Raw genomic sequence first — 23,826 nt, 5'->3', positions numbered from 1 at the left:
ACCGCGCGCCTCTGTCGGGCGGGAAGGCACTCGCGCGTGCGCGGTGCGGCCGAGCTAGAACTTTCTAAAGTTCTTAGAGTGAGATCACTCTAAAATTGTCCGTACCGGGGCTCCGTCGGTGCCGTCACCCATCAGTCAAGAATATCTGCCTGCTGTCCCTGGATAACACCTGTTACGGTAAGTAACTGTGCTTTATGTAATAGATATAAAAGTGATATTGTGTATTCTTTAGTTGTAATTCAATATTTTGTACACTTCATGTAAAATATGAAAATGAATAAAGAATTTAAAAAAAAAAAAGAAATAAAATCCCACCCCTTTTCCCCTCTAATCAAATATCTTATCACGGGAAAAGTTAATCATTCATTACAAAAATCTGTTAACGGTCCCCAGACTTTCTTAAATTTACTCACATAACCTTTTTGCGTTGCAATGGTGAGTTCCATTTTGTACATATGACATACAGAATTCCACCAGAAATTGTAATTTAACCTGTCATATTTTTTCCAATTGTATGTTATTTGTTGTATTGCTATTCCAGTTAAAATAAACAAAAGATTGTTGTTGTTTGATGAAATTTGACTTCATGCTCTCATAGTTGTTTATTTGGAACAACTATGAGAGCAAGAAGTCAGACTTTTTGCTTTAAACCACAAAGAACCTCCCCCTTTTCACACAGGAGGATAAATACAATGCATGATATCTTTATGTTTATCCTGAACAACTAACGATGTTTGATCCCTTCTTGAGGTTTCTGATCAAACCCCCTGCAATATTCCTGCACTCTTAACAGAGCTGGACATTCCTATCATAAATGCCCAAACCAAGAACTAAGATAAGCTGAAGACTGGGTTTGCAAAGAAGCCCTGCATATACTGCATGAGAATGGCATGTCATGTACTCTCCTGTTGAACTGCCATTTTCCCTTCCTCCCCCCTTCCCAATAAAGACACATGTGACCATATTCACTAGTGAATAAAAACAGCCAAGCTTTATTTACAGTGATCATTTAAACCTGCAGCCACCCTCCTAGCAATAGAAAGAAAAAAAGGTTACAAATGTTATTTTGAGGCAAGCCAAAGAGAATCACCGGAATGTTCCACAGAAAAGACCGGGAAAACCAAGCAAAAGAAACAAGACTGTGGAATCGATGATCTTGATTACAAGTTTATTAAAAAGCCTTCACAATAAAAGTGATGCAGATTAGTTGATCATTCCATATATATTCCATATACAACGCAGTGAGAATTTTGTGGTGTGGACCCGGAACGGTCCGTGTTTCGGTAATAAACCTTCTGGGGTCCAATGTGATGATACCACAAAATAAAACTGCTGAGAAGCATCCAAGAGAAACTGTGTGCTGATTCATTCATATTTTTCTTGCTGCATCCATAGATTTTTGAACTGGTCATCCAAATCCAGGGAAGTTTGGTCTCCTTTCCTCTAGTGGAGCAAATCTTGACGCTAGAACAGGCTTGTCTCCTGGGCTCCTTCAAGCTTGTTTCTTTTGCTTGGTTTTACAAACGTTATTTTACCACTTAGCTCAAGGGAGGCATTGCCCGTACTCTTTCAGTTTTGTAGACCTCAAGCAGTCAGTTAAAAAGCTCACCTGAAGGCAGGCTTTATTAGATCTGCCGCTGACAAATGGAGAGACATCAGTTCTGACTTCATTACAACAGCGAATTTGCAGGTCAGTATTCAAAAAGCACTTCTGAGGGGCCACTGAAAAGTTTGCAGCCCAGCCAAGAAGACTTACATGGCGCCATGAAACTTACAAGTTAGTCCACATTTTTCTTGGCACTTTTCATTTCAGTGAGGCAAATGGGCACAAGTATAGGGAAACCAAGCCATTATGACATCACCGATGAAGCTGGCTCTTAGGCACGGGTGGAATGAGGTATTATGACATCACAAGGCAAGGGGCTGCTAAAAAGTTCTCAGCCCAACCACGAAGGGAATGATGTGGAGCCAAGAAACTTACAAGTTATTCCACGTTTTTCTCGACACCTTTTGTTGAGAAACAGTTGTGTATGTTTTATGAGTGTTAAGTGGGTAAGAAATTTTTAAAATAAAATCATCGACAAATATCTTGGTGGACAATGCTGTCAGAACCAAGTTCTTATTCCCTAGATGTGGGAATGTTCATCCTCCTGGAAATCACTCTGGCTGGGTAAGAGGAAGGCAATCTACTTTTTAAGATGAACTCACCTCCCCTCCCCCTCGGCTACAGGAGTGTCTTGAACCGGAATTGAGCCCTTTGTGATACATCCCCTAGCTTCCTCACCCTGCCTACCACAAAACGATAGATATTTGTGCCCTCTGTCTCCCATGCAACCTGTGTGGCCTCCTGGCTCTTGGTCATCTTCCACCACTCCATGGTCAATGAGATAGAGTCCCAAAGCATCTGAGAGTCACATATATCCTTTTGCCCCCATCAGCTCACGCTACTATCTCACTCCACTGGAACCCCCACCACCACTACTCTGGAACATATGAAATACATAGACAGAAAAGTACCTTAGCAGAACCTCATAGAAAAAGATGCTGTTGTGGCATATCAGTGAGCCTATTGTGCTAAGCAGATTCTGCTGGTGGCAATATTTCCAACTAGGTTAGATTTGCACATAACATGACAGAAGTAAGCCTGGGTATCGAAAGTATGATCTCAGTCTCTCAAATTTACTGGTAATGCGCACCGTAGTTCATGCATTGTGCCAAAGAGCATCCTTCTGGAGTTCAGACTGTAAGATGTCAAATGTCTAGGCAACCTATCCAGATGTACTAGAAAATTCGGTGTCAGGTCAAAAGCGCGCCGGGACAAAGGCGCACGCAGACAATTGAGCGCAGCGTGGAGGCGTGCGCTGAAGAAAATTACTGTTTTTAGGGGCTCTGTTTTTATACAGATCGCGCCGCGTTGTGGGTGCGTTGTGGGGGGTTTGAGGGGTTGTAATCCCCCACATTTTACTGAAAACTTCATTTTTTCCCTGTTTTTAGGGAAAAAGTTAAGTTTCCAGTAAAATGTGGGGGGTTACAACCCCCCGCTATCTGTATTAAGTAAAGTGGGGGGGCTCCCAAACAAAACCCCCCATCGGACCCCTAAAAACTAATTTTCTTCAGCGCGCGCCTCTGTCTTGCGCTCAGTTTTCGGCACTCGCCTTTGTCTTCCGCGGTTTTGTCTATGAACCAAAAATTCAATCAATCGGCTCTGTGGCACCCAAAATTATTTCTGTGCCCTTCTGCCACATTCTTCTTGTAAGTGGACTAATATTACCTTCAGGAGCACTTTAAAATTAAGTTTAAGTCCAGCGCGCTGATGTCCTGCGGGCGATTGTCTGCTCGGTATTGTCAGCGCTCAATTGTCCAGTCACCTCGTGTACCACATACTTTATGCAAACTCAGCTAAACCGCTCATAGATCTTTTCATCCGTTTCTGGGGAACCTCGGCCAGAAATCTCAAGAAGCTCCTTCTAACGCTTCCCTCTGCTAAAGGTATCGCATACAAATGCATATTCAGCTCAATGTCCATCTGTATCGGTGCGAAGATCTGGAATGGACTCCCTACAATCATCAGAGCCGAAACCACCAACCTTAGATTTCAGAGGTTGCTCTTTGAAGAATTGTGTGGCAGTAAGCAGACTTACATTTTGCCTTCACTTGTCCTCATGGGATTATAAAAGCTAGCCCCTCCGTGTACCCAATGGGGGAGGGGGGCTATAAGAACTTCTTGGGTATCATGAGTGTTTTGGGGGAAGAGATCAGGGAGCTGGGGTGCCTCTGGTAGTGTTGATTGGAGGACTTGTACAAGACCTCCAGCTGACACGAGTGCGGACCTGGGTGCGCATGCATCCAATGTGCCCTGACCAGTTAATGCGCATTTTGCGTGCCAGGTCAATTTGCATTGGATTTAATTACTGCATTGGGGAGCTAGATATTTGCATCAGGCTTGTGTTAGGAAGGCCTGCGCTGACCATTAGTACGGGGCTCTAACACAGTCTTACTGAATCGGTTCCAGGGACTACGAATGACAGTAAAAGGCAGAGCAAAAATTCTCTGTGTGAAGCAAATAAGCAACAGAACGTAAATGTGAATACCGTATTTTCACGCAAATAACGTGCGCATTATATACGATTTTACAAACCGTGCATAACCATGCGCGTTATACGTGTGAGCGCGTTTTACAATTTTTTTTTTACATTCTGATCCAGCATGCGAACCGGCATCCTCCCCCCCCTGCTCGCGACACCCCCCTCCCCCGCGATCCTACATCCCCCCCAGCACCGCAAATGCAACTCTTACCCGATTGGGCACCGGCACCAGCACCAATGCACAGCATGTGCCAGTGCCAGTGCCCGAAGATCCTCCCTCGTTGGTTTAGGCTGGGCTGGGCTGGGCGGTGCGGTGCGGGAGAGATCCTCCTTCTTCCTCTGCCGGGCTGGACTAGGCTTTGAGCATTTGCGCATGCTCAAAGCCTTCTGGTCTCGCTCTCTCCTAGATTATCTTTGAGCATGCGCAAATGCTCAAAGCCTAGTCCAGCCCGGCAGAGGAAGAAGGAGGATCTCTCTCGCACCGTCCGGCCCAGCCCAGCCCAAACCAACGAGGGAGGATCTTCGGGCACTGGTACTGGCACATGCTGTGCATTGGTGCTGGTGCCGGTGCCGAATCGGGTAAGAGTTGTATTTGCGGTGCTGGGGGGGATGTAGGATCGCGGGGGAGGGGGGGTGACGCGAGCGGGGGGGAGGATGCCGGTTCGGAGTAGGCGGGAGGAGGTTTTAGCATGCGCGGTATACGCGTGTGCGCGCTATATTAACATTTTACTACATAAATTTGTGTTCCCCGCGCGGTATACCCGTGTGCGCGTTTTACACGGGTGCGCGTTATCTAAGTGAAAATACGGTAATCTGAGACCCACCACTGGAAAAAAACCAGTGTTGTATAGTAACTAAGGCCCTCTTTTAACAAAGGCGGGCTAAGCATTTTAGCACGGATTTAGCGCGTGCTAAATCAACGTCTGCGCTAACCGCTAACGCATCCATAGGGTATCGTGCACGCATTAGCGTTTAGCGCGTGTTTACTGTACGCTAAAAAGCTTAGCGCACTTTGGAAAAGAGGGGGGTACGTAAAAATAACCAGCTATTAAAGTAAAAGTTTTGTTACTTTCCCCCCTTTTTACAAAACCAGGAAAGAGGTTTTTAGCACTCTGCGCTGCTCCCAACGATCATAGCAGAACGGAGCATTCAGCGCACCAGCCAATGCTAAAAAAAACCCCGCTTTTGCGGGTTTGTAAAAAAAAAAAAAAGGGGGGGTATTATTTGTAAAGAAGTACAGGAAACATTTGTAACTTTTACTAAAGTAATTCATCAATATTTACTACATAATTTTTCTTTAGTTCCATCTGGTGCTTGCAGTTAAAAGTAAAAAGCAGAAGCAAGATGTAAATGTTGATTCCTTGGTAAATCAAATGAAAGAGCAAAACCAGGAACAGGATTTTGCTATTGCAATCCTTGTCAGACAAACAGTCGACAATCTCATCTATGTATTTTTTTTAAATCTTTATTGATTTTCCAAACTACAACTGTGCAAAACAAATATATATATATATATATACATATAATAGTACAAGAAAAGCACATTGATCCTATAAACATAAGCAACTATTTTAACCCTCCCACCCAATAATCAAGAAAAACAAATACATAGAATCAATCAATAACTTTCCCATTTTAAGATTGCAATGCAAATCCCTCTCCCTCCCTCCCACCCTGGATGTGGATGTGTATATTAAAAGGGCCATAAAATAAAATTAGTTATCAGTCCTTACAGAATTGTGTCAATGGTTCCTAAACATCCAGAAATTTCCTACACTGTCCCTGTTGTAGGGCCACCGTACGTTCCATTTTCAAAGTATGACACAGAGATTCCCACCAGAAAGTGTAATTTAACCGATCCCAGTTTTTCCAATTCCTCCAAATAAGTTGTATGGCAACCCCTGTTATTATAAAGAGAAGTTTGTTATTGCAAGAAGATATTTAACTTTTAGCTCTCATTAACGTACCAAATAAGATAGTATCGTGCGTCAATGCCACTGGATTTTCCAATAGTTGACCATCTCATCTTAAATTTTACTGCTCAGGGAATGTAGCCTTTGAGAAAAGTGGAGCTGCCTTGTTTGTTGAATGGTTACTGGTCTCCAACCAATCGGAACTGTGATGAACCGGGTCACTTTTTTCTCACTGCGATTTTACGCGCCACTCTGCTTGTTTCGAGCCATTTTCAGGTTTTAGGCTCAAAGACACGTGCATTGTTTTGCTCATATTTTTATCTTTGTTCCCTACGTCATCTGGACCCCTGAGGAAGGCGGTCTCATGTATTACTAATTCAGATTTTTATTTGTATTTTTATTGTGAAGAGCGAATAAAAATCATCTTTCAGGACATCCACAGTCTTTTGATTGTTTTTACTGTGGATCATTGGGTCTCCCTTTTTGTTTTTTTTTTTTCTGGGTCACTTTGAAGCAGAAATGAAGCTGAAGCTGGTTGTTATTCTTGGTGAACAGACATGTCTGTACCCCAGTAGACTGCTGGTGGTCCCACAGAAAAGTTTACATTGAGGTATAGGAGCCAGCTTTTCAAAATGATCGGGGGTGCTAAATTACATGAAACTTATCTCTCCTAGGACATAGGGCTAGATTCACTAACCCCCAATTCCGTGTCCAATCCATGCCCGATTGCATGCAGGTTGACAAATTCAGTAAAGGCCTGCATGCAAATGGGGACGATCGTTGACACGCCCCCCACCCACCGCATGGATCGCTAGAAAGCGATCCTTGAGCATGCGCAGACAATCTTCCTTGCCTGTAGATGGTCTGCACATGCTCTCGGTAGGAATTTTTATTTTTTGCAAGCCCATGGTTTTAACCCGCTTTAAGCCCACGGGTTAAAACCACAGGCTTGCACTTCAGGGAAGGGTGGTAGAGTCGGGGCAGGCAGGAGATCAAGGCTGAAAGCAGGAGTTCAGGGCAGAGAGCAGGGTGGCAGAAGGCAGGGCAGTTGGAAAGGACCTGAGTGACTGGTCCTCAGCAGTCGCTTGTTTGGGTTCATAGACAACGGCGCGAAAGACAAAGGCGTGCCCAGACAATTGAGCGCAGTGCGGAGGCGCGCGCCGCTCAAACTTACTGGGTTTTTTTTTGTATAAACTGTTTATTCACAAGAGCAGAAAAAGACTCGCATGACATAGGAATCACATTTTTCCCAATACAAAATAAAAGTCAACCACCCAACAAGAGACCCTAGAAAACAGGGAGAGTCCAGGCCTGTGTTCTGATAGCCTGGATCCCTCCAGATCCAATCCCAAAAGCAACCCACCCCAACCCAAGACCCCCCAACCCCCAAAACCCCTCCCTCAACCCACTGGCAATACGGGGACTACTGGCTTCCGCAAAAACTTACTGTTTTTAGGGGCTCCGACGGGGTTTTTGTTGGGGAACCCCCCCACTTTACTTAATAGACATCACGCCGGCGTTATGGGGGGTTTGGGGGGTTGTAACCCTCCACATTTTACTGTAAACTTAACTTTTTCCCTAAAAACAGGGAAAAAGTGAAGTTTTCAGTAAAATGTGGGGGATTACAACCCCCCACAACGCCCCCACAACGCGGCGCGATGTCTATTAATAATAATAATAATAATAATAATATTTTATTTTGTATACCGCCATACCCAGGGAGTTCAAGGCGGTTCACAACAGGTAGATGAATTACATACAGTGCGATTCGAAAAAAGAAGAACATAACAAGGCAATCGTGGGGACGAACTCGTTTACATAAACGGTTTAGGAGGGGGAAGGGCTAAATACGGGATACATACAGTGTGTGCTGCAGTAGGATACAATAGAGTTTAAGAGAGGAAATTAGATAAGAGCATATTAGATGGAAACAGGGGGGGGGGGCAACCAACTTGGGGGGGGGGGGGGGAAAGTAAGGGGGGGAGAGGGGAGAGGAGGGTTTAGATGGGGGAAGGGGGGGCTAAGGGATAGGTCTGTTGCAAAGGAGGGGTTCCATCAGTTTTCTAAGGTGGAGAGGGGGTAACGTTACGGCGGAAGAGGGGAGCGTTAGGGATTTGGTCCGTTAAAAAGTAGAGTGGAGGGGTTGCCCCCCCACGCCCCCCCGTCGGAGCCCTAAAAACAGTAAGTTTGAGTGGCACACGCCTCCACGCTGCACTCAATTGTCTGGGCGCGCCTTTGTCCCGGCGCGCTTTTGACCTGACACCGCTTGTTTGTGATCGGCCAGCCCAGTCGGCATTGTAGGGTTTTAGTTTGTGACTTGTTGCCTGCCATCATTTGAATGCCTTTCCCCCTCGTTTGCACGCGCGGATCGGAGGATGATCGGGACAGAGGTTAGTGAATCGAATTGGAGGGAAATCGGGTCACAAACCAATCGGTACACTATCGGTTTGCTTAGTGAATCTAACCTATAGTCAAAAGAGTTTGCTCAAGCACCCACATCACCCACAAAGTTGGTTCCTATGCACTGAGGTCAACGTCCATTGGATTAATAGAGTCTGTAGGGAGGAAGTCTTTATGTCTGGCCTTAAGAAGATTTAAGAGTTCGTGCATTCTTGATATTCAAACAAAGTTTGCCGTCAGGTTAGAAAATTGATAGAACAATGATTCCAACTTTGTGAAAGCCAGCATGGCAATAATAACAAAGACGAAGTTGAAAGTGATGAATTAGACAGCACCACTTTGAATGCAGTTGCTAATGATCTAGTGAAGAAAAGCAGGCATTTCACCAGAAAACGTACTTTTTAATGGTGGAGTATGTATAGTTTAGTATAGTTGGACTATAGGTTGTTAACAATTGCCAGAAGGTGTCTCCAATACTTCTTTCCGCTTCCTCCCTGGCTTGATTTCTTTTGTCCTCATATTCTTTCTCTATTCTGGTCTGCTTCCGTTGCTGTTCTTTTTTTTTCTGTTGAAATAAATCTATCAGCATCAGCATCATTTCTTTACTTTGCTGCTGTTCATTTTCTGTTTTTTCTTGCCTCTGTCTTTCAAGCTCTTTCTTCAATTCTTCCTCCTGTGCTCCGTATCTTTCCTCGAGTTTTCTAATTGTTTTTTTAAACTGCTTTTGCAGCTTTGCCTTCTCTTTTTCGAGCTCCGCTTTGTATTTTTGCAGAAGCTCTTCCACTTTCGATTTCATCATCTCCTCAGCTTGAGAATACATTTTGTTGGTGTAACATGTGCTGCTGTTCTCTTCCACCATTCTCTCAATCATTGCAATCAGCTGAGAGACCTGCTTCTCTTTATCCTCTTCAGGTGCTCTGTTATTGAAAGCATGGTATCGGTTGCCACACATTTCTATCAGCTTCCGAAGATTTTCATCTTTTAAATTTGTTACATAATTTTCTATCGTTTTGTCTTCATAGTCTAAATGATCTCTGTGAGTGAATAAAACAATCAGGTATCTTATCACCTGCTCTCCAAAAATGTCAAAAACCATTTCCACCGTTTTCCTCTCTTCCTCAGTGTAACGACCTGGGCTTAACACCAAGATAATTGCATGAGGGCCTGGAGAGGTGATCGTTATACAGCGACCAATCTCTTTGCAAAGAGCCTCTGGAGAAATAGCAGTATCAAAAAACCCCGGAGTATCAACAACCACGATATCTTTCCCATTCCTCTTCGCCTGCTGTTTACTGCACTCTTTTGTTACTGATTGATCGGAGAAGCTGGAAGCAAATTTTTCTTCTCCGAGGATGGTGTTCCCACTTGCACTTTTCCCACTTCCAGTCTTACCCAGTAGGATTATTCTCAGCTTTGATTTTCCAGAATATCGATGACCACTGATTGAAGCTGATGAAAAAATTGTTACAATTTAGAGTTAATTTTATGTATTTATTTTTGGTTTCAACTTTTAATGGATCAATTTCTCCTACAGATTTCCAGCTGTATATATTGCAGTGCAATACAAAGTACTAGATTAGGGGTGTCCAGCCTCGGCCCTCACCAGGTCAGGTTTTCAGGATTTCCCCAATGCATATGCATGAGATCCATTTGCGTACAATGAAAGCAGTGCACGCAAATAGATCTCATGCAAATTCATTGGGGGAATCCTGAAAACCCAGCTGCATTGCAGCCCTTGAGAACTGACGTTGACAACCCTGTTCTAGATGCTATATTGTTCTATTGAAAGATGGATCTCATGCTTCCCTACTCTTTCTGTGAGAAAATACTGTTTTGCTACTTCTAAATTCCATACAATGATCCCTTGGGAAAAGGAGAGGCCTTATGGTTAGATCAATGGGCTGTAAACCAGCTTTCCTCACTGCCACTACTTATGTAGACAAATTGCTTTGTCTCCTGTTGCCTCAACTACCCAGATAAATTGTAAGCTCTTTAGAGCAGGGATTATTTGCCCCTAAATTCTAAAAATGACATAATCCTCCTTGAGCATCACTTGGAAATGTAAGCATCATAGTTTTAGAACAATTCTAGAATCACTTCACCAGCTAAAACTGTTTGCTTTATTAGTACACTTCTCCCTCCGTATTCGCGGTGATAGGGGATTAACAGACCCGCGAATACAGAAAAAACGCAAATAACTTTTTCATATGTTATTCGCTGTTTTCTATTAAAAACCATCATGAATATGGTGAAACTGTAAATTACATGGTGGGAGACCTGGCCTGTTCCTGAAGAAAGTGGGAATCAGCCATTTTTCTCTGTAAACGCTTGGAATCGGCGATTTCTCTATGCAAGCTGACATAATTTTGTGGGAGGAGCCAGCGAGCTAAAAACCGCAAATAATCAAAGCCGCGATTGCTGAAACCGCGAATATGGAGGGAGAAGTGTAGTTTTTCAGAGAAAGGCCATAAATGCACCTTCAGGAAGAACTGAGAGAGGCGAGCACAGAAGATCAACAGATGTGGAGGACAGGAGCAAAGATGGAGCCCAGACGTACATAGCACTAAGAATAACTGGGCCACCAAGTGGGACCTGACAGTCTTCAACTGGTCTCAATCAGAGGCATGGTAAGGGTGGGGGCGCCCCTCCCACACCCTCTTCCCTGCCGCACGCACGCCCCCCTTCCTGTTCCCCATAACTTTTTAACTTCTCAGGTGCGAGCAGCATGCCCGCGTTGGTGTCAGCTCGCCCTTTGACATCACTTCTTGGTGTGGGTCTCGGAAGTGATGTCAGAGACAGCGCCGATGTCTACGAGGACAGCATATTTGCGCCGGTGAAGTGAAAAAGGTATGGGGGGAAGATAAGGGGTGAGTGTGCGGGGCAAGAAGAGGAGCGGGGAGGGGTCAGAAAGGAGGAGGGGTGCCACGCCCTCAGCAAGACTGCTCTCAATGTCCCTGTTTCCATTTCCAAGTTATGCTGATAGCTATTTGCTAATGTAATGCCCCCTTGTGAGTGTTCCTGGGTCTGGGACCGACAGGAGTCACCCTCTAGCAGGCTTTGTCAGTCCCTTGTGCGAAAAACCCAGAGAGCCCACTGTGGAACAAGGCTGGCTGTAGGGATTCAACAGTTGGTTTAACTACTTACAGTTTATATCAAACCAATAGGACAGCCACTTTATGCAAAGTATTTTGGTAAAGCAATTTAGCAAACCTTCTTGATGAAGGGTGATCCAGTGAGCAACCCATTAAACTCCATTTAAACCAGAGATCTCAAAGTCCCTCCTTGAGGGCCGCAATCCAGTCGGGTTTTCAGGATTTCCCCAATGAAAGCAGTGCATGCACATAGATCTCATGCATATTCATTGGGGAAATCCTGAAAACCTGACTGGATTGCGGCCCTCAAGGAGGGACTTTGAGACCCCTGATTTAAACAGTACTCATGGAACCAGTCTCTTAACAAATATGGCAACCTCAAACATATCTAAGAGGCAGATATTCAGACCACAGTCCATGCTGAGCCCAGATAGTCAATGCCAGGTCGTTTCTAGCACATGGCGTTGACGCCTGGGTTCTCTATACGGTGCCAATATCAGCGACCGCCTAAAAAGTGGCCGCTGATTGCGTGTCAACAGCACCGAATAAAGAATTGCGCCTCCGGGAAAGATAGGTGCCAGAAATGTAGGCCAGAGGTGTCCAGGCCTACATTTCAAGCACCTATCTTTTGCCGTGAATCGTGCCTAACGCCACTTCCTGCGTTAGCCACACCCACAGTGGCATTAGGCACCTCCGGAGATGCGATTGTGGTGACTATTGCTTAGGTGCTGGTAGGTGCTTTAAATTCAATGTTAATTGTTATTTCAAACGGCATTTCCCAATTGACTTAGGGCGCCTACTGGCACTGTTTATATAATTTCCCTCTGAATGCCCAGTTTATATTTGGCTGCTATAAAATTAGCTAGGCAAGTTGATATTCAGGCCTGGCCAGCTAAGTGTCTAACAGCTAAAGACAGACCGGCTATTTATGTGCTTTAAATTTTGCAGCTAGCCAGCTAAGTTGTGCGGCATAGCTGGTTATCTGCCAGCCACTAAGCACCAATAGTGGCCTAGGGTTACCATATTTAAAAAAAAGAAAACTCCAGGCACATGGCCTCGCTCTGTTCTGCCTCCATCCCCGCCACGTTCTGCCCCAGTCCTGCACATTTCCGCCTCTAGCCCCATCCCATTCCGCCCTCCAACCCTGCCTCCAAAAAGCCTCCTCTCTTTGCGACAAGCTGTAGCTGTGTCTAGAGGGCCTGGAACATGTGCGGATGCGTGTGATGTCATCCTCTCATGCTCACAGGCCCTTCAGATGTGGCCAGAGCTTGTCAGGGCTTTCCAAAATCTAGACCAGTGGTTCCCAAACCTGTCCTGGGGGACCCCCAGCCAGTCAGGTTTTCAAGATATCCCTAATGAATATGCATGAGAGAGATTTGCATACCTGTCACTTCCATTATATGTAAATCTCTCTCATGCATATTCATTAGGGATATCTTGAAAACCTGACTGGCTGGGGGTCCCCCAGGACAGGTTTGGGAACCACTGATCTAGACAAACGCAGGGTTTGGAAAGTCCATCCGGGAGCCCATGTCTAAATAGAGGACATGTCTGGGTTTTCCCAGATGTCTGGTAACCCTACTGTGGCCATCTTTTGTTGAGTATTAGTGCTTAGCCAGCTTAGCGCTATTTAATTGGCCAGGAGCCATTCCTGAATTGTTAAATTGCATTGAATATTGAGCAGTAAGTCTTTTTATAAGAGAGGCAGTATTATCTATGTTCAGCTGCACATGCCCATCCTCACTATGTTCCCCAGGTCTTACCCTCCTTCTGGTGCACTCTAGACTGGTTGCTGCTGGACATCCAAGGAAGGTCTGAGTTAACTGGGCCTGGCCTGCCTCTACTGTTGGGCTCTGAGTGCTGGTTTTGCTCCCAGGGGTCTTCACTTCTACTGGGCCTTGAGTACAAGTTGGGCTGCCAGGGGCCTTTCCTTCCACTGGGCCTCCAGTGGCAGTAGCGCTTCCAGGGACCTTCACCTCTGCTAGGCCCCATGCTCTGGTTGTGCCTCCATGGGCCTTTGCCTTTTCCAGGTCCCATGCGCTGGTTTTGCTCCCAGGGGTCTTCACTTCTACTGGGCCTTGAGTACAAGTTGGGCTGCCAGGGGCCTTTCCTTCCACTGGGCCTCCAGTGGCAGTAGCGCTTCCAGGGACCTTCACCTCTGCTAGGCCCCATGCTCTGGTTGTGCCTCCATGGGCCTTTGCCTTTTCCAGGTCCCATGCGCTGGTTTTGCTCCCAGGGGTCTTCACTTCTACTGGGCCTTGAGTACAAGTTGGGCTGCCAGGGGCCTTTCCTTCCACTGGGCCTCCAGTGGTAGTAGCGCTCCCAGGGACCTTCACCTCCACCAAGCCCCGAGTGCCAGTTGTACTCCCAAGAGCCTTTCTGCCACTGGGCCTTGAGCATCGATTGTGCGCCCAGAGGCCTCTCACCTTGTCCCAAGCATGCTTCCAAGGGCCTTCTACCCTGAGCAAACTCACATGGGCTGTTCTGCCGCTGGGCTCCCTCTTGTTCTTGGTGGAATCTATTGTCTTAAGTTATAAATGTATTATTTTACCAAGACATGTAAAACTGGCATGACATTAAAGTTATTTGAATGTGAATTTGCCCTACACTCCTAAAGTATACTATAACTGCTCCCAGCTACCCAAACTGCTCTTAATTCCCAAAACAACTTCCTCATCAGCTTCTAAACAGCCTCATTCAAAAAAAAAAAACCTAGTCCTTGCAACTGCTTATCTATTCCCCAAATTGCCCCACATCAAAAACTATTCCCCCAACTGCCCTACCATCCCATCCCAAACCAACTCAACCCCTCCAAAATCCCTGCAATTGCCCCCAGCCTCCCAAATAGCTCATGCCACTCAAAACTATTCTCCAACTGGTCTACTACCTCCACCAGCCCCCCCCCCCCCATATTCTAAAATAACCCCCACAACTACTGACAACTCTCACACCATCCCAAGCCTGATCTCATCATCCCAAACTGTCCTATACAATGACTCCACCCCCTCAAAATGCCTGCACCATCCTAAAATAACCTTCCACTTTGCACTAATACACTAAATGATTTTACCTCCAAACCTATGTTTCAAGTTTATTAAAATTTTGATATAAACGCAATATCAAATATTTTCAATGCATATAACAAAAAAAAAATTTTGGGAGGAAGACAACATAAAACAATTTAAACAATACAATCAATGTACGCAATTAATAAGTGATACATAAGGAAAAAGGAGTGAAACTACAATTATTAAAGAAAGTAAGAGAACATTTAAGGAAAAACAACATCAGGAGGGTAATTAAAAATGTTTTACAAATAAAACAAGGTCTAAAAATGAAAGGGAGAAGTTGAGAACTATATATAGATATGCCCCACTATCCCCCCCAATTCTTCCACTCTCCTACACTATTCCCACAACTGCCACTGACTACTCCAAACCAGGGCCAGATTAACACTATATTTAGGCCCTAGGCAAACATATTTGTGGACCCCTCCCTCCTGGAACTGGGTAACTTGGCAGCTCTCCAACTATTAAGCCTCTCCATTTGAGGCATGCACTTGCAGGATCCTCCTGCTTAGGGTTACCAGACGTCTGAGAAAACCCAGACATGTCCTCTTTTTAGGGGATTGTCCAGGGTCCTGGATGGACATTCCAAAACCCGGCAGTTTTACCGGGTTTTTAAAAGCCCCGACGAGCTCCGGCCGCATCTGGAGGGCCTCTGAGCATGTGTGGATGACATCACACACATCAGAGCATGCTCCAGGACCTCCAGATGTGGCTGGAGTTTGTTAGGGAAGATGAGCGGAGGTTTGTAGGGGCAGGGCTGGAGGTTGAACTGGGAGGGGCTGGGGCAGAGCCAAAGACAGAACTGGGTGGAGCCAGGGCCAGAGGCAGGTCTGGGTGGGGCCATGTGTCTAGGTTTTTGTGGCCTGAAAAATGATAACCCTACTCCTGCTCACTCACAAAGTATAACTGCCACCTTGCTCAAAGATAGGCTCTGCACTTTCCCTGCTACTTCGGGAGAAGTGAATTGGGTGGAGGGGGTAAGGTGAAAAAAGGAAAAAAGGGAGAAGGTGGAAGAGGAAATCCTGGTAGGGGGGATCCCACAAATCTACGTTTGCCTAGTGCTAATCTGGCCCTGAGTTTTAGAAGTAGCAAGGTAGTTGTAGGGGTAGTTTTGGGTGTGGATTAGTTCCAGGGATTAGTATTAGAACAGGGTTAATTCAGGGCAGTTTTAGGGTGGTGTAGTAGCTTTGGTACTTGAGTATTGTGTTCAGTTCTGGTCTCCTTATTTCAAAAAAAGATATAGTGGCACTAGAAAAGGTTCAAAAAAGAGCAACCAAGATGATAAAGAGGATGGAACTCCTCTTGTATGAGAAAAGACTAAAACAGTTAAGGCTCTTCAGCTTGGAAAAGAGACGGCTGAGGGGAGATATGACTGAAGTCTACAAAATCCTGAGAGGAGTAGAACGGGTCCAAGTGAATCGATTTTTTTTACTGTATCGAGATTTACAAAGACTAGGGGACACTCAAAGTTACAGAGTAATCATTTTAAAACCAATAGGAGGAAATATTTTTGCACTTAGAGAATAGTTAAGCTCTGGAACGTGTGACCAGGGGATGTGGTAAGAGTGGTTAAAGTAGCTGGTTTTAAAAAAGGTTTGGACAAGTTCATAGAAATATAGAAACATGGCCCATCCAGTCTGCCATCTGCAGTAACCATCCAAGATCTAAGAGATCCCAATTGTCTATCCCAATTTTTCTGCTTGTTTCTCTTGTTGACTCTCTAAGAAAAATGATTAAAAAAAAAAAAGAAATCGGACAGAGTCTCTGTCTCCACCATCTCTACTGACTGTTCCATGCACTTACCACCCTATCTGTAAAAAAGTATTTCCTTAGATTACTCCTGAGCCTATCACCTCTTAACTTCATCCTATGCCCTCTCATTCCAGGGCTTCCTTTCAAATGAAAGAGACTCGACTCATGCGCATTTACATCACGTAGGTATTTAAACATTTCTATCATATCTCCCCTCTCCTGCCTTTTCTCCAAAGTATACAGATTGAGATCTTTATGTCTGTCCCCATACGCCTTATGACAAAGACCACAAAACTATTTTAGTAGCCTTCCACTGGACAACTTCACCCTTTATATATCTTTTTGAAGCTGCAGCCTCCAGAATTGTACACAATATTCTACATGAGGTCTCACCAGAGTCTTATAAAGGGGCATCAATACTTCCTTTTCCCTACTGGCCATACCTCTCCCTATGCATCCTAACATCCTTCTAGCTTTCGCTGTCATCTTTTCAACCTGTTCGGCCACCTTAAGATCATCACATACAATCACACCCAAGTCCTGTTCTTCTGTCTTGCACTTAAGTTCTTCACCCCCTAAACTGTACAGTTCCCTTAGGTTTTTGCAGCCTTCTATGTCTTAGCATTAAATTTTAGCTGCCAAATTTCAGACCATTCTTCAACCTTCGCCAGGTCTTTCTTCATGTTATTCACACCATCCTGGGTGTCTACTCTATTACAGAGTTTGGTATCATCCGCAAAGAGGCAAATCTTACTCGACAGTCCTGCAGCAATATCATTTCTAAAAATGTTAAAAAGAACAGGCCCAAGAACAGAACCTTGAGGCACACCACTGGTAACATTCCTTTCCTCAGAGCGATCTCCATTGATCACTACCCTCTGTCGCCTTCCACTCAACCAGTTCTTGACCCAGTTTTTGACCCATCGAGGGCACTCAGTTTATTTATTAGATGTCTGTGTGGAACACTGTCAAAGGCTTTGCTAAAATCTAAATACACCACATCTAGTGCACTCCCTCTATCCAATCCTCTGGTCACCCAGTCAAAGAAACTGATCAGATTTGTCAGACAAGACCTACCCCAGGGCAAGCAGTGGCTTCCCCCATGTCTTTCTCAATAACAGACTATGGATTTTTCCTCCCGGAAATTGTCCAAACCTTTCTTAAAACCAGATACGTTAACCGCTCTTACCACAACCTCTGGCAACGTGTTCCGGAACTTAACTATTCTCTGAGTGAAAAATAATTTCCTCCTTTTGATTTTAAAAGTATTTCCCTGTAACTTCATCGAGTGTCTCCTAGTCTTTGTAATTTTTGACGGAGTGAAAATTCGATCCACTTGTACCCGTTCTGCTCCACTCAGGATTTTGTAGACTTCAATCATATCTCCCCTGAGCCATCTCTTTTCCAAGCTGAAGAGCCCTAACCTTTTTAGTCTTTCCTCATATGAGAGGAGTTCCATCCCCTTTATCATCTTAGTCACTCTTCTATGAACCTTTTCTAGTGCCTTTATATCTTTCTTGAGATAAGGAGACCAGAATTGAACACAATATTCCAGATGAACAAAATTCTCTGAATATTAAATGGAATGAGATGAAATTGAACATGGCAGAAAACCAGTGTTGGGTTTACTAGTGGCTCACATCCTAAATTGCTTGATTCATTTCACAGAGAGAGCTCTGTAGTTGATCCATTCTCTCCTGTAAAATATCCTTCTGGATTCACTGACCTTTTCCCATCATGTGCATTGACATTTTCATATTGTGAGGTTAGTCATGGACTATTTCAGGTTCTCTTTAGCCTGCAAGAGAAGAGAATAAGATCCCAGATTATGTCTTCCACTGTTAAAAGATATTCATCTTCAGAACACTCATAAGAGATATTTTTATTTTGTAGGCCTGTTTCTCTGGCATTCTTTGCCAAAACCTTTGAGAGAGATTGGAGATTTTGTTGTTTTCAGGCTTGTCTAACCTTTTTCTGGAGAGAGCCCCCAGGAAAGAGACTTGGGAGTACTTGTACACAAGTCAATGAAACTGTCCGCGCAATGCGTGGCGGCGGCGAAACAGGCCAACAGAATGCTAGGAATGATTAAGAAGGGGATCATAAACAGATCGGAGAAGGTTATCATGCCGCTGTACCGGGCCATGGTGCACCCCCACCTGGAATACTGCATCCAACATTGGTTGCCATACATGAAAAAGGACATAGTACTACTTGAAAGGGTCCAGAGAAGAGTGACTAAAATGGTTAAGGGACTGGAGGAGTTGCCGTACAGTGAGAGATTAGAGAAACTGGGCCTCTTCTCCCTTGAAAAGAGGAGACAGAGGGGACATGATCAAAATGTTCAAGATAATGAAGGGAATAGACTTAGTAGATAAAGACAGATTGTTTACCCTCTCCAAGGTAGAGAGAATGAGAGGGCACTCTCCAAAGTTAAAAGGGGATAGATTCCATACAAATTTAAGGAAGTTCTTCTTCACCCAGAGAGGGGTAGAAATCTGGAACGCTCTTCCAGAGGCTGTTAGAGGGGAAAGCACCCTTCAGGGATTCAAGAAAAGATTAGATAAATTCCTGCTGGACCAGAACATACGCAGGTAAGGCTAGACTCTAGTAGGGCACTGGTCTTTGACCTAAGAGCTGCAACGGGAGCCGACTGCTGGGCACATGGACCACTGGTCTGACCCAGCAGCGGCACTTCTTATGTTGTTATGTTCTTATATTTTTAACATTTGGAGGGCCAAAACTCCTTCCTTAAGTCAGGACAGGCATTATTAGGACAGCACTAGTCCAGACCTGAAGGAGGAGGTTTTGGACTCCGAAAACTAGTCAAAAAATGTATTTTATAAAGCTGCATTACCAGTTAGTGGCGCACAGAAGTCAATTTAATTTCCATGGCCTTCTTCACATTCAGCGCACGCTTTCGCCGCTTTGTAAAAAGGAGCCCATCGTCCTATAAAAAGGTGTTACCTTATTTTCCATTGATATTTATTAACTTTTAAAGTACCGTATTTGCCGGCGTATAAGACGACCCCCCAACTTTTACAGTTAAAATATAGAGTTTGTTATATACTCACCGTATAAGACTACCCCTTCTTCCGCACACCTTCTGCACAACAAATAAAACTTAAAAGAACATCAGAATTTATTTCAACAATTTTAATTAATTCACTAAAGCTGAATAGAACAATAAACCCATGGGAGCTGCCATGCTATTTGTTTTCTAAACTGTTAACCAAACTGAAACTGTCAATGATAGAAGGAAGATAACACATAGAGGGAGAGAGCAAGTGCCGGGCAAGTCCCTAGCAAGTTTGCTGGCATGACAGTTTCCCTTTAAAAGCCTTCAAAAGCCTCCTGTTCGCCCCCGCAACTTCCTTAAGGGCTAGACTCCACACACGGCCGCATGTGCGAGAGACGTAGTAAAGAGAAAAGGGGTGGGGCCAGAGCGCCGCTGCTTCCCGCTGCGCAGGATGAAGGAGCTGGCACCCTTGTCACACTGATGTCCCGCCATGGCCCCGCTGATGTCCCGGCAGGTTTACTAGTACCGTAAGCACCGTAAGGAGGTAAGGAAGGAGATGTTAGGGCATGTAAAGTAAGGGCATGTAAACAGTACCCGGCGTATAAGACGAGCCCCGACTTTGGGGAGGATTTTAAGGTACTGAAAAGTCGTCTTATACGCCGGCAAATACGGTACATTATCACTGCTATCAGAAATTATTTGTATAAGAAATAAGTGTGCAATTATGTAAATGAAGCTGTTTAAAATTTAGCCAGCCAAATAGATTATGGTCTTGTCAAAGAGGAAGACATCACTGGCTCGGTACATCAAACGAGCTGCTGGAGTTAAGAGAGAACATAAAATTGTAATGAAAGAATGTATGTGTACATATATTTCATAAAAACAACACAGAATAATGATAGAAAATCTAATTGTGGGTATAACTGAGCAGCCAGGTTTGCTCATAGGCGAGTAAAGTGTACATGAATGATGGCACATGATGCAAAATGTATTAAAAAATGTATTAATTTTATTTATTTCCATAACATTTATCAAAAGATTATTGCATCATCGGTGGGAGTCTTTTACAGGTGCCAAACGCTGACATTTCTGATAAAGAATCCCCATCCTTTAATTGTCGTTCACCAATATATATTTTCTGTCCAGTCTGACATCACACTTGTCAGCCAATCGGCTAACAGAGGCTGTCCTTAGGTTTAAACAAAGAAATTCTTTTATGACACCGAAAAAGTTTCACAAATCATATTTTTTGTTTACCTTAACTTTATAAATATGCAGAAACCCATTATTACATATCCAGTACTCTTTTTGACATTCTCAAAAAGGTAAAATCAAACAGCTTGTCTGTGTTAAAGTCAGCCTGCATTTCTCTTCAGCATCTGCTGATAAATTTGTGTCCCTGTCAGCACCAGAAGAAGGAGGAGGCCTACTCCCCCTCCCTCCTATGCTGGAGGTCAACCCAGCTGACCCTTCCTGCTCTGAGTCTTTCAAAGACTGGTACAGTTTTTCTGTCTCTAATTATTTCCAGATGTTGCCTCCTAGGCTCCCTTTAGTTTCTTATATCTTATATTAAATATTTGAAACTAAATACAAATCATTTTCTCACATATCATTTATACCACTTATCACACACATAATCCCTCATGGGATCCCTCACACCCTCCCAACACAGTATATTGCATTCATATGATACATATAACTATCTGTATTCAAAAATATGAAACCCTATATCTTCCACAATCCAGACTGAGAGGTTTGGTATTAATTAGAGCCACGAGGCTCAAGGTGGGAAACGCAGAAAGAACAAAGAGCAGTCAGAAAATCACTGACACAAAATGGAGTTCTTAATCCCTCTAGAACAGTGGTCTCAAACTCGCGGCCCGGGGGCCACATGCAGCCCGCTAGGTACTATTTTGAGGCCCTCAGTATGTTTATCATAATCACAAAAGCAAAATAAAAGTTTCTTGATCCTATGTCTCTAGCTATAAATTACAATATTATTAGTAGGACTTAGCCAAAAGGAAAGATTTATAAACTATAAACCTTGTAACCCATTCTGAGCTACTGGGAGGATGGGATAGAAATTGAATTAAATAAAATAGAGTTTTATCTCATGCAAAATTGTCATTTCTTTAATAAGACATTAACTATTTTTTTCTGAGGCCCTCCAAGTACCTACAAATCCAAAATGTGGCCCTGCAAAGGGTTTGAGTTGAAGACCACTGCTCTAGAAGTATGTTACACATTACCTGATTTCCTCTATGGTCTAGCTTAATAGCAAATCTGTAGTGTGTTTTTCTGGCCTTGGCTACATCCATATTCAGATTTTTATTTACCAACTTTTTGTACGCTTCTATTGGGCGTGGCCTTAACTTTCATGTGTACTTCTAACTAGTTTACCCAGAACCATACGAAAAGCAGGTGTTTTTGTAGAAAAAACTCCACAAAATACTGCACCATGTCTTGCACATTATCCATTCCATTAGCGCCCCCTACAGCCCACGAGCGAGTGCCATTCCGCAATAACTTAGAACAATACAAAAATAAAAAAGGTGAATGATATAAAAAAGGTGAACAGATATAAACAATGAACCCTTGCCCAGCTTCTATCCTTCCCTTGCTCCCATCCCTCGTACAGCAGAACCCTTGCCCAGCTTCCATTCTTTCCTCCCTTCCATCCTTTGTGCAGCAGAACTCTTGCCCAACTTCTATCCTTCCCTCCCATCCCTCATGCAGCAGAACCCTTGCCCAGCTTCCAATCTTCCTTCCCTCCTTCCCATCCCTCGTGCAGCAGAACCCTTGCCCAGCTTCCAATCTTCCCTCCCTCCTTTCGTGCAGAACCCTTGCCCAGCTTCTATCTTTCCCTTGCTCCCATCCCTCGTGCAGCAGAACCCTTGCCCAGCTTCTATCCTTCCCTCCCTCCCATCCCTTGAGTAGCAGAACGCCGCCATTCCCCCTTGCCATCGCACAGCCTTCCTTCCCTCCCATCCGAACCACCAACCGTGAGTGAGTCCTATATACCAGTACCTCCCTCCAAATCAGCATCGGGCCGGCAGCACTCTAAACAGGTTGCTTCAGTCCGCCAGTGAATTCCCTCTGCTGCGTCACTGATTTTTTTTGGGGGGTGGCATATATATATATATATATATATATATATATATATAATTTAGCCCTCAGTGTGATTCAAATCTGATGTCATAGAAAGCAGAGTCCACATTTTAGCCGCCTGATGTGAGAAAAAGGAGGAAACAAATGTTTATATTTAACATTACTTACAGTTGGAAAGTTACGTGAAAACTGAGTTTTTATGCTCTCTTTCACAAGGAGAAAGTCAGTACCTGTAATGAAAAAGCACAGTTACTTACCGTAACAGGTGTTATCCAGGGACAGCAGGCAGATATTCTTTACGCATGGGTGACGTCACCGACGGAGCCCTCGGTACGGACCTTTTTAACTAGAAAGTTAATCCATATGCAAATTTAAATATCATTGTATATAATGTAAAGGTTATCCTGCCCTCCAAAGGCAACCAATGCATCCTCTGAGAAAGCGAAGAAAGGTTAATAATCTATTTTAACCCCCTCCCCTTTACTAAGCCGCAGTAGAGGACCTACCATGGCCCAGAGCACTAAATGCTCCAATGCTGCTCTTACGATCGTAGAATTCCTATATTCCTATTCTCACGGGTTTCCAATTTTTTTTTTAAACTTTCCTACAAACACTTAAAGAAACATCCTCCAAACAAGCTGAAACCCTCCCCTTACTTCCAGGGTATGTACAAAGGGGTGCTGAAAAGTTCTCAGCCCAACCAAGAGAAGAATGATGGCTCAATCAATGATCAGAAACAAAGTCAAAAAACATAGAATTTAATTTCTGCAAATTGGCACTTAACGAAATAAGATAACGCTCTTTTCAGCTACAGTGGCAAAATAACACTCAGAATTTAGGAAGTTTGGTTGGGCTGAGAAAGTTCGTTCGACACCCCCTCCAAATCAACGAGCACTCATAACCTACGGGTAGTGTCTCGTATAATACATCCCTTTGTTCCGCAATCTGTAATGAAATCTACATTCAGTCATAAAATCAAACAAAGCAAGGACATTAGAAGAAAGGAGACCCTGCCTTCTCCGCCACTGAACTTGACCAGACACAGTTTGTCTGCCTGGTTGTTCATACTCACCACTGTTTGCCTCCTCTCCTGTAGATTACTTGAGGGTCGTTCATATATGCTTTGTCAGGAAGGAAGCGGTAGCGGCAAAGGAAAAGCAAGGTATTGCCACAGGGAACCCCCCCCCCAGCTACCCTCCCTTGCCTGTTTGATAAACAGTGAACCGTGAAAAAGAAATGCCGCGCCCCCCAAGCTAAACCATATGAAACAAAACAAAACAGTAAAAAGTTTGTCATAGCCGGAATGCTTTGTTAATCAGATTAATCAGGTTTTCTCTTCTGCTTTTACCTATTCAGTTCAAGGTCGGATTACATTACAAGAGGCTGGGTCGG

The 23,826-nt window shown here is 44.1% G+C and overlaps 1 protein-coding gene across 2 annotated transcripts; it reads right to left on the bottom strand.

The window, feature by feature from the left end:
• Window positions 1-8,025: 8,025 nt before the first annotated feature.
• Window positions 8,026-23,609, bottom strand: LOC117355641. 2 transcript variants are annotated; one of them, XM_033934517.1, is made up of 5 exons: window positions 23,507-23,609; window positions 22,603-22,664; window positions 18,037-18,108; window positions 13,254-14,015; window positions 8,026-9,847 (listed from the first exon to the last, which is right to left on the bottom strand). In XM_033934517.1, the coding sequence occupies exons 3-5, from the start codon at window positions 18,065-18,067 to the stop codon at window positions 8,781-8,783; spliced, it is 1,860 nt and encodes a 619-aa protein (XP_033790408.1). In that variant the 5' UTR covers window positions 18,068-18,108; window positions 22,603-22,664; window positions 23,507-23,609; the 3' UTR covers window positions 8,026-8,780. The 2 variants fall into 2 exon arrangements, with proteins under 2 accessions (XP_033790408.1, XP_033790409.1); XM_033934518.1 differs by lacking the exons at window positions 22,603-22,664; window positions 23,507-23,609 and adding an exon at window positions 22,692-22,741.
• Window positions 23,610-23,826: the final 217 nt, after the last annotated feature.

The sequence above is a fragment of the Geotrypetes seraphini genome, chromosome 2, assembly GCF_902459505.1.
Source record: "Geotrypetes seraphini chromosome 2, aGeoSer1.1, whole genome shotgun sequence".
NCBI lineage: Eukaryota > Metazoa > Chordata > Amphibia > Gymnophiona > Dermophiidae > Geotrypetes > Geotrypetes seraphini.
The sequence above is the reverse complement of the archived record's forward strand: the minus strand, read 5'-3'. Positions and strand labels throughout refer to the sequence as shown.

Excerpts from the sequence above, each read along its gene's own strand:
- LOC117355641 (XM_033934517.1), bottom strand. The coding sequence starts at position 18,067 with ATGAAAATGTCAATGCACATGATGGGAAAAG. Across the intron at positions 14,016-18,036 it reads AATGCACATGATGGGAAAAG|ACAATAGATTCCACCAAGAA; the intron begins GTCAGTGAATCC and ends TTATAACTTAAG. Across the intron at positions 9,848-13,253 it reads TAGAGTGCACCAGAAGGAGG|CTTCAATCAGTGGTCATCGA; the intron begins GTAAGACCTGGG and ends TTTTTTCATCAG.